Source organism: Magallana gigas, chromosome 6 (assembly GCF_963853765.1).
Source record: "Magallana gigas chromosome 6, xbMagGiga1.1, whole genome shotgun sequence".
In the NCBI taxonomy this organism is placed as follows: Eukaryota; Metazoa; Mollusca; class Bivalvia; order Ostreida; family Ostreidae; genus Magallana; species Magallana gigas.
This window is the reverse complement of record NC_088858.1, coordinates 30,741,567-30,751,226: the sequence shown is the minus strand read 5'-3', so window position 1 is coordinate 30,751,226 and position 9,660 is coordinate 30,741,567. Positions and strand designations below refer to the sequence as shown.

Below are 9,660 nucleotides of genomic sequence, written 5' to 3'. Positions count from 1 at the left end.
ATACGACAATTTGCTCCTTTTTCTCAAAAGAGTTCTAAACCCCTGTCACCATGTGAGAGATAAACAGTAAGTGAAAGTACGGTATTTGACACGTTATTTATTGAATGATATATGTAACCTCTATGCATACGATAAAGAATGGTTATGCACCTCTTTGGCGATAGGTTAGAAATAACGTTGACAGTTTTATTGTTGAACAATGTTGTTTCATATGAAAATGCGTTTTCAAGGGAAACAACTCTTAATTTGATGGACAGTACTGCACTTATTATTTACGATGTTATCATCTCAACCAATTGGACTTATGAAACAATTGTTGAATATGCAAAGATTTTACGTTTTTAAAGATCGATTAGGGGTAGTGACCACAAATTGATAGGCTTGAACTTAAGTTTAAAAGTTATCTCAGTCACTATAAAGTGTCAGTATAGTAGTGTTGAGGCACTGAGGCTATTATACCTACTATCATTAGATTTCTATCCCATAGAAATTTCTCACATGGTACTCTTCCAACCACTCGACATGGGTTACATGTATTTTGTTGGGCGCACCAGTATAGCAGATTAAGAGGAATTACCACAAGTAGGTAAATTAGAACTCGAGCTCCAGACACTTTGGGAGAGAGAGAGAGAGAGAGAGAGAGAGAGAGAGAGAGAGAGAGAGAGAGAGAGAGAATGTTGGAGAAAGAGAGTCAATTCAAAGCTTAGAGCTTATGTATATTTGTATGTTTTATTACATTTTCTAGCTATTAATTGGAAAATCTTGAAACTCTTGCAGTCCAACTTCATGTCTGCATCTTTTAATATCTTTTTATTTACTTCAGAAAAAGTAAACAATACATTACTTTACAAAGCATGCCTTTTGAAGAGGAATGAAACTGCTTGTATCATTTACTTTGCAATGAAGTTGACTTATTATGTAATTAATATATTAAATCTACCTAGTATTTTGTTTCACAGTTTAATACAGCATGTATGGATTTGTCAGGAGAGACATCCATAGCTCAGTATACAAGGCTGTGTCAAAGTACCTCCTGGATAATGATGAGGACTGGAGAAAATTATCACCAAATGTTGCAAGCTTCCATCTCATGTTTGGGGAGCGAAACAAATTACAGTTTGGGAGACTTGGTATTTGATTCAATTATAAAAAAATTAAGATACATGTACTTTTACCTGTTTTGTACTGTACATATTTTTTTTTTTTTTTTACATTTTACTAAATTTTTATACAGAATTTTCAATGATTTTGACCATGAATGGGTAAATACTATATAGAAATATATTTCTCATCTAAATTGACAAATTCAACAACAATATCTTGATTCCGTGTTTTAAATCACTAGTAATACTTGTATTTAAAGACTGGTAAGTTGGATGTTTTTAATAGTTTTATGTGCATGTTAATAATTAGGTCATGAACCAGGGCTAATTCAGCTTGTGAATTACTACAGAGGATCAGATGTTATCTGCAGAAAAACTGCCTTAGTAAGGTAAGCGGTTTTCTAGCTGGTCCAGGCTTTCAGTTTCTTCCTGACATTAATTGTGTCAAATATATCGATTCATTTGTTGATAGTTATAGAGATAATAATGTCTTCCCATTTCAGAGTATTCAAAGAGTTTTATACCACATCAGCAAAACCAATACCAAAATGGCTTCCAGAGTCTTTTATCATTTGTCCTAAAGATATTGCAAAGAGCATGGAGTCCGCCGCTCCAGGTGCACGCCCTCTCCCCAGGAGGGTCTCCAAGCCTGATGAAAGGAAGGATTTGTTAGATCGGTCCACTGTCCTCAACAAAACCAGCAAAAAACCAGTCGTATGGATCGCTAAATCTTCTTCTGGGTCAAAAGGCAAGGCTCTATCATATTTGATGAATCTGGATTGTGATTGGCATCCATGCAATCATGTATTCATATTCTTAGAATTAAAACTCTGTTTATATTAGGTGAAGGAATAAAAATTTCCCCTGATGTGTCAGAACTGGTGAAATTTATTGATCAGCAAACCCAATCCTTTGTAATTCAAAGGTACATAGACAACCCCTTGCTCTTGGAGGAAGACCGTAAATTTGATATCAGGTAATTAAATTAGAATGAAGGTAAAATCAAACCAGGTGCACTGTTACTTGCGAGATAGAAATATTACTATCAGGGAGTCAAATTACTATTACTATGACCCTCAAAAAGTTTTTTTTAAGGGGGGGGGGGGTCCATGTCCATCTATCTGTCAATCTGTATGTTCATTTGACTTTCATGTCTGGCAAACAACTTTTTTGAAAAGAAATATCAGAGACTCATGCTTGGCATGAAGTTGCCTGTGACTTTGCTTTTGATCTGCTTCATTTACCAAGGTCAAGGTTATACCATCATCAATATGGCATTTAAGAAGTCCTATAAGAAAAATTTTAGTATTGTTACATAGTTTTTCATCAAATTATGCCTTGCAAGTTATGGTATGCATAAATTGTATGCTTTTCAATAATGAATTAGATTTCTTTTGCAAAATTTTAAACAGTAAAGCAAAATGGTACAAGAGTGTACACATATTAGCACCTTAATTTAATTAAGGTCAGATGAGTCTTATCCATTATTTTCTAAATAAAATTGCCATCTCTGCAATGTTATGATTTCCACTATTTAATTCCATAATCATATATCATGTAATAGGATGTTTTTTTTATTTGGATATATAGTTTCAATTAAAAATATATACTATGACTTTACTAAGAAGCATTCAGTTGCATTTTTCATGCTAATAAATAAAAAAAAAAATTTAACTCCAAAAATAGCCTGGTCAGGCTCCCTGAATTTTTGGGCATTAACAGGTTTACCGGTAAATGCAAATAAAGTAGGAAAAATCTATCAAGAGAAGTAATCGAAAACTGTAGAAAGTCGCATGTGACCTAAAAACTTGGTGTATTAAATGTACATGGTTTTGTAGATGTTGGGTGTTGCTGGACGCCAATTACAATGTGTACTTGTTTGAGGAAGGAGTTTTACGCACTGCCTCCGAGAGTTATCAGCGCGAGAATCTGGATGATGTCACTAGTCATTTGACCAATCACTGCTTACAGAAAGAACTGTCGGCAAACTTTGGGATGTACGAGGAAGGCAATGAAATGTTTTTTTCCTCATTTGATAGGTAGATTACTCAAAATATATTGCCAACTTAGATAACTTTATTTTTTTACTTTTGTGGATGTAGGGGTAAAATACAGATGCTATAAATCTTGCTTTGTCGGTATGACAACAGATGAAGATGTAAAACATGTATTAATATAACAATTGATTAATGAAGCAGTTCAGTAATTGTTTTGAAGACAAATTTTTGTACATTGTAGGTACTTGAGGTCTAAATTTAGAGTGACATTTGACGCAACTATTTTGCCTCAAATAAAGGAAATTGTCAAGACTGTGTTCAAGATAGTGAAAGAGGTGAAAAAGTTTTAAAATTTTTTAACATTTTCAACAGCAAAAGAGTATATTTTTAAAAAATTTAATCGCCATTTATTTAAAATCAATCTATTTGTAGAGAATTTCCACCAACTTTCTGGGCTACCAGAGTTTTCAGCTGTTTGGATTTGACTTTGTTGTGGATGATGAACTCATGGTGTATCTGATAGAGATCAATGGAGCACCTGCTTGTGCAAAGTAAGCAGAACATCATTAAAATATACTGTTGAACTTCCTGTGCAATCATCATTTCTCGTGCAGGACCAATGTTCATGGCTTTCATTGGTAACTCTTGCCAATAAAATTACATCCCTACAAACATTTGTACAAGCATCTGTTTGATATTTATTAAAATTATTTCAAACTTGCTGTCAATGAAATTAAGTCACCACAAACCAAGAAAATTGAAGAACATTGCCCCCCCCCCTCCACCCAATTAAAAACGATTCCTTAGTAAACAAAATTTGTTTTATCTGTTAAGTGTATAGTACACTTTCAAGATATGGTGAAAAAAAGTGATCTTGTTATAAGCATGACTTAACTAAAAGTTTGTTCACTGTAATAATGTTTCACTGTGTATCAATTAAGTCCATTGAATTTAATCGAATTTAATCTTCAGTAGCAATCCTTATGAGGCTTTGCTATAGAAAAAAGATGTTCAAAACTGGTTCCATCTTTACATTAATTGTTAAGAAAGTTTTAAATTCCATTTATTTGTGGCCATTTCTATCCGAAACTCTCATTTTGCCGGTGTCATAAAATATATTGATACCGCAAAATATTGAACGCGGGTTAAATATATTATGCGATATTATGAACCTGGGTTCAAGATATCGCTGCGAAATATTGAGCCCCCCATTAAAATACTGAACCCCGGTTCAATATATTATGGCTGTGATATTTTGAACCCCCCCCCCCCCCCCTTTTAATTTTTATTACTATTGGAGAGGGTTTAAAAATATTATGGCTGCGATATTTTGAACCCCCTCTATTTTTCAGTGCTATCTGAGAGGAGGTTCAAAATACTGTAAGTCGTTTTAATTCCACGGTGTTATAATTTCACTTTTTGTTTCACATAATTTCACAGATTTGTATTTAAGTACTAATCGTGATGGTTTTAATTTCACGCTGCTTAAAGATCAATTGATCAGAATATAAGCATTGAAACGTTTTTGAAATCTATTGATAGTATTCATGATGGGTTTAATTTCGCGGGAAAATATTTAATAGCAAACATAGTAAAATTAAAACCATCGTGATTATTTGCCAATCTACAGTATTATGGCCGTGATGCCTTTAGAGAGGGGGTTCAAAATATTATGGTCGTGATATATTAAACCCCTACCGTTTTCCTATTCCCATTGGAGAGGGGGTTCAAAATATTATAGCTGAGATATTTTGAACCCCCTTGTAATTTTCATTGCTTTAAAATATCGCGGCCATAATATTTTGAACCCCCCTCTCCAATGGGAATTGGAAATACATGTAGGTAGGGGTTCAAAATATTGTAGTCGTAATATTTTGAATCCCCTCTCCAATGGGAATTGGAAATAGGTTGGGGGTTCAATATATCGCAGCCATAATATTTTGAACCCCCTCTCCAATAGCAATGAAAATTAGAGGGGGGTTCAAAATATTGTGACCATAACATTTTGAACCCAGGTTTGAACCCGGGTTCAATATATCGCGGGGTTCAAAAAATTATATGACACTGGTACTCAAAACCATGAGCTATTGGGCCATTTTTACAATGTGTACCACAAAAAGTGTCCCTGATTTTAAATTTGATTGTTATTTTTCTCCAGGAAACTCCTGCCTGACCTAGCCCGGAGTCTTGTTATTACAGCGATAGACCCAGTGTTTCCAACTCACAAAGTTCACACAAGAGGGTATAATGGATTCCACAAAATATGAAGAAGGAGGGAAGAGGCAGTGCTTGTACTAGTTTCCATATTGTGTCACATTTCATGCAACAAAAACATGACCAGGTCACCTATTGTTTCTCAATTTTAAATAATTTTGTAATGCAATGATTTAAAATTGTTGTTCATGCAAATGATTTAAATATAGGTTATTTATTTATATTTACATATACCGAGTATGTTTACCTCTGTTTCTTATGGAAACTTATAGTTATGGAAACTTATAGTTAATTCATAGCTCTATAGAAGTAGCCAGATTGTATAATAAAAAGTGCATTTATCTTGCCCTATCCTAATTCTTATCCAGAATCCATAACCCACATGTATCCATTATATCTCAAATTTATTTTTATCTATTTATGTTATCATATTAGATTTTACTATATTTATTTATACTTTGAAATTCATTTTGTGTACTGATGTTATTGTTTTTTATGTATACTGATATTGATTTTAAGAGTGCCATAAAATGAATAACTCTTGCTGTTTTTCTGTGTTATTACTGATAAATCAGAAGATGGAAGTTTTTTTTTTAAATGTGATCAAATGTTAATTTGGTTTGTTTTTATATTTCGGTTATATCATTTTTTCGTTTTTAAAATTAGAATCAGTGACCTGATTACAATTTTCAAGTTGAAATTATCCTTATTATTTAGTTTTTTTACACTTCAATTTTATATGATTTCTTTGGAAAGAGTAATTTCATTAGTTGTGTAATCTGCAAAGTGAATATTATTTTATAGATACCGATAATTGCAGTCCAAAAACAGGTTGAGATTATGTAAGAAAAGGTATATTAAATATGACGTCAAATAAGATATGGCGCCAAAATATGGCCTTAATTAATCTCTTTCTAGAGCTCTATATGGATATGAATTTATGGTACACTGAGTCAACTCAAATGTTCAGGGCATCAAAAGAAAGGTATAAGAATCTGAACATTTTTATTTTCTAACAAAATTTTCTTTCACGCCATTATGCTTGACATAACGATGAACATTTTTTTTTTAAATTTTATTAGTTTGTGGCATTTTACATCAACTTTTACATTTGCATATATCTTGCACATCTGAATATTAAAAAAATCCTTCGGAATTTTTTTTTTCGTTTTTCCTAAAATTCCCATTAGGCCCAGTGGTCATAATTGATAACGCTAGGAAATGGTGATGGTTGGTACACGACTTTTAAACCTTAAAATAATTGATATCATAAGGTAGTAAAATCATGCAAGAAATTTCTTTCAAAAAATCTTAAAGCAGAAATAATTAGACTCGGGCTCACCGAAACAGCTGCAAGAAACAGCATGCATGTATATTTAAACATCTTGTAAATAGATATGCTTACAGGAAAAAACAAAAGGATGCGCGACATTGTACGATTCCGTTTGACATAAAATATACGGTAAAGTGAAACAAAATTGCGTTTCCTTTTGGCGAGCATTGTACATGTAAGTAAATGGGTATTTTCTTTAAAAATGCTTATGGTTTTGATATAAAAATACAGTATGTTTCAATTGTGGTTAACAGTAAAATTTCTCGCTTTTGTTCCAGTTTATGATCAGGTGCTAAAGTTTGACTTGACTAGAGCGAAGTTCTGCACAAGATATGCACAGATATTGTAAACAGAAAATTAGTAAGAAAGCGCCGAAAAAAGACACTTCACGGAAATTTTCTGTACTTCACGAAAGCATCGACCGAATTCTGAACGAATATGGGAAAGACTCGATCCGTAGTAGACAAAATGAACTTGTGGGAAGAGTATCCAAACAAAAAAGTTTGAAGTCATTGCATGATTTGAATATTGTTCAGTCAGAAAGAACAGCTTATCAAACGAATTTTTGTCTACCCAGAGACAACAATACGAAGTCTAATGATATGGATACTGAAAAGCTTGAAAATGCAGACAGAAATAACTCACCCGAATGCAGAATTGGCAGCGTGTCTTCTATTTCAGAAAGCGAATACAACTCTATTCAAGAAAAGGAAGGCCCATATCCAACTGAAGAATCATCTTTTGCATTGCAGCATTCTGAAAGATCGTCATCAGTTTCAATAAACAAACAGACAGAGGCGACCATTTTAAAAGATAAAGCATCAGATAGTGGTTCTATGAAATGGGTTGCACCAATTGTGAGTGCGACGCAAAGCCAAAGAAGAGAAATGATGAGAAATAGCAAGAACTCAACTCCAGCAGGACTAGAAGAAACAAATTTCCCTACTTTAAACGAAGGTTCTCTTATCGGGTTACAGAAAGAGTTCCACCCAAATGGGGAACAGAGAAATCAACCGATGATAGCTTTAGGAGCCCAACATCAACAACAAAATTTTCCACATTTAAACAAAAATGCGATCCTCTTTGACCAAGATGGGAAAAGCGTCGACAGATTCATAGTTCGCTCTGATGGCATTATATGCCCAGTCAAACAAGTGAGCGCATTTTCTGTTCACCCCAAACAACATGATGATGCTAATACTTCTTCAAGACGAAACGAGAGTGAACGGTCCTCTTTAAATGCGGGACCCTGCTTTGACTACAGACCTCAAGGGACTGAGATGCTAAGCAGGACAAGAGAAGCGAATGGGGGACAAAGAGGTACACGTCGGCTAGAAAGAGAAAATGGTCACGTGATGAACAAAAACCCTCCTTTGCAGCTCAGTAAGTTGGCCCTTCAAGCACGTGCTTTCAGGAAATTTCAATACATGTTGGCTCTGAAGTTCCGACGGTACTTTCTACGAGAATATCTACGTAATCGGCGTTTTCAGAAATCTCTTTATAATAACAAACCGCAGACACCAATATATCATAGAAGTCCAAATACAGACGATGGGTTCATTCAGACAAACTCATTGAATCGCGACCCCAGCACGCAAAATAATATTGATTTCGGGAAGCATTCCATATCGGATATCGTGGACGGTCTGAATTTATACACTACGTCCTGCAGCAATGAAAGGGGCGATATTTCTGGACTTCAAAATAGTCAAATGACTAGTTCCAGTTTGCTGAAATTGTTCGAAGAAACCCCCGCTTCTAGTCTGCGAGGCAATGGCTTTGATTTATTGCAAGACGACTTTGTTGATAATTTAATCGACGACAACCTTTGCAGAACAAACATACACACAAATACTGATACTGCCACTAGGGGAAACAACATCTCGTCAGGTTTCAATTCTTCACATCCTATCCATCCTTCTCACTCCGCCGGATATCCTTTTCGTGTTCGTGCCCAGGCATCGCAAAACAATAGCCAACGCTTTCTTATCGACAGGAATAGTTCGAACGAAGCTTTGCAAACTTCATTCGAAAACGAAACCTTTCAGGGTGGGAAAGAAAGCATAGCTCCACAAAACAACTTCGGTATTTATTCCCGTTTCCAAGAGGGTGGCGAAAATGACCAATTTATTAGAAAATATTCGAATTCGTTCTCGGCGAGCCAGAACAACTTTGATGTACTTAATTCGGATACAGGCAGGACTGTGGTAGATAATAAAGGAAGGACAGCAACTATTGTACCGTATCGGAAACCCAGTGCTACGTTCTCAAACGTACATATCAGGGAGACAGAAGGAGCTAGCTACTGTAGACCCGAACCAACAGCTCTGAACATCAGAACCCCTGTCTCGAGAAATGCAATGCAAGAAAATGAAATAACAAATGCCTTGCTCTTGTCACAAGACTTACAAGAATCCGACCTTTTCCATTTCTAGGTGATGCGTCAGGAGATAAAATGAAAACAACGAGAGAGAGAGAGAGAGAGAGAGAGAGAGAGAGAGATATTTACTTTGTGATGCTTCTTCCCTTGTCAAAATTTTTTCTACTACAATCATTACATTATCTACAGTTTTAGTTACACATTTGCTTTTCTTGTGCGTAGTTTATTTTTTAACATTTCATCTTATGAATACTTTATTTGAATCAAATTTTCTTGTTAATATTAGTATCCAATTTGTTTTTACAAGTAATATTTTAGTCAAAATGTGTTACATATATTTGGAAAAAATGTACAAAACAAATCAATGATTCAATGCTGTTTTTGAAATAGGTACATTTATTTTTGGTTTTTTAAAAATCAGTTACTACTGACTTGTTATAGTTTGTTTTTAAATGTAATAAAGTTCGAAGAAACATGTTCATATCGTTGTTACTCCTATAATTGTCAGTGTCTTAAAAATACTAATAATTATGTGCTCATGTATGTATTATTCTGAATAAAAAATGAAATTTTTTATCCTTAAAATGGTTGTTTTGCTTTATTTTTCAACTGTTTCTTCATTCGAATGACCTC

The 9,660-nt window shown here is 34.3% G+C and overlaps 1 protein-coding gene across 9 annotated transcripts; it reads left to right on the top strand.

The window, feature by feature from the left end:
• The first annotated feature begins 8 nt into the window (after positions 1-8).
• Positions 9-5,857, top strand: LOC105332425 (tubulin--tyrosine ligase). 9 transcript variants are annotated; one of them, XM_011435035.4, is made up of 10 exons: positions 9-66; positions 488-582; positions 970-1,130; positions 1,414-1,492; positions 1,607-1,851; positions 1,947-2,079; positions 2,942-3,142; positions 3,342-3,435; positions 3,533-3,651; positions 5,259-5,857. In XM_011435035.4, exons 3-10 carry the CDS (start codon positions 971-973, stop codon positions 5,365-5,367), a joined length of 1,140 nt encoding a protein of 379 aa, XP_011433337.3. In that variant the 5' UTR covers positions 9-66; positions 488-582; position 970; the 3' UTR covers positions 5,368-5,857. The 9 variants fall into 9 exon arrangements, with proteins under 9 accessions (XP_011433337.3, XP_011433335.3, XP_011433336.3 ...); XM_011435033.4 differs by having other exon boundaries at positions 960-1,130; XM_011435034.4 differs by having other exon boundaries at positions 488-586; positions 960-1,130.
• Positions 5,858-9,660: the final 3,803 nt, after the last annotated feature.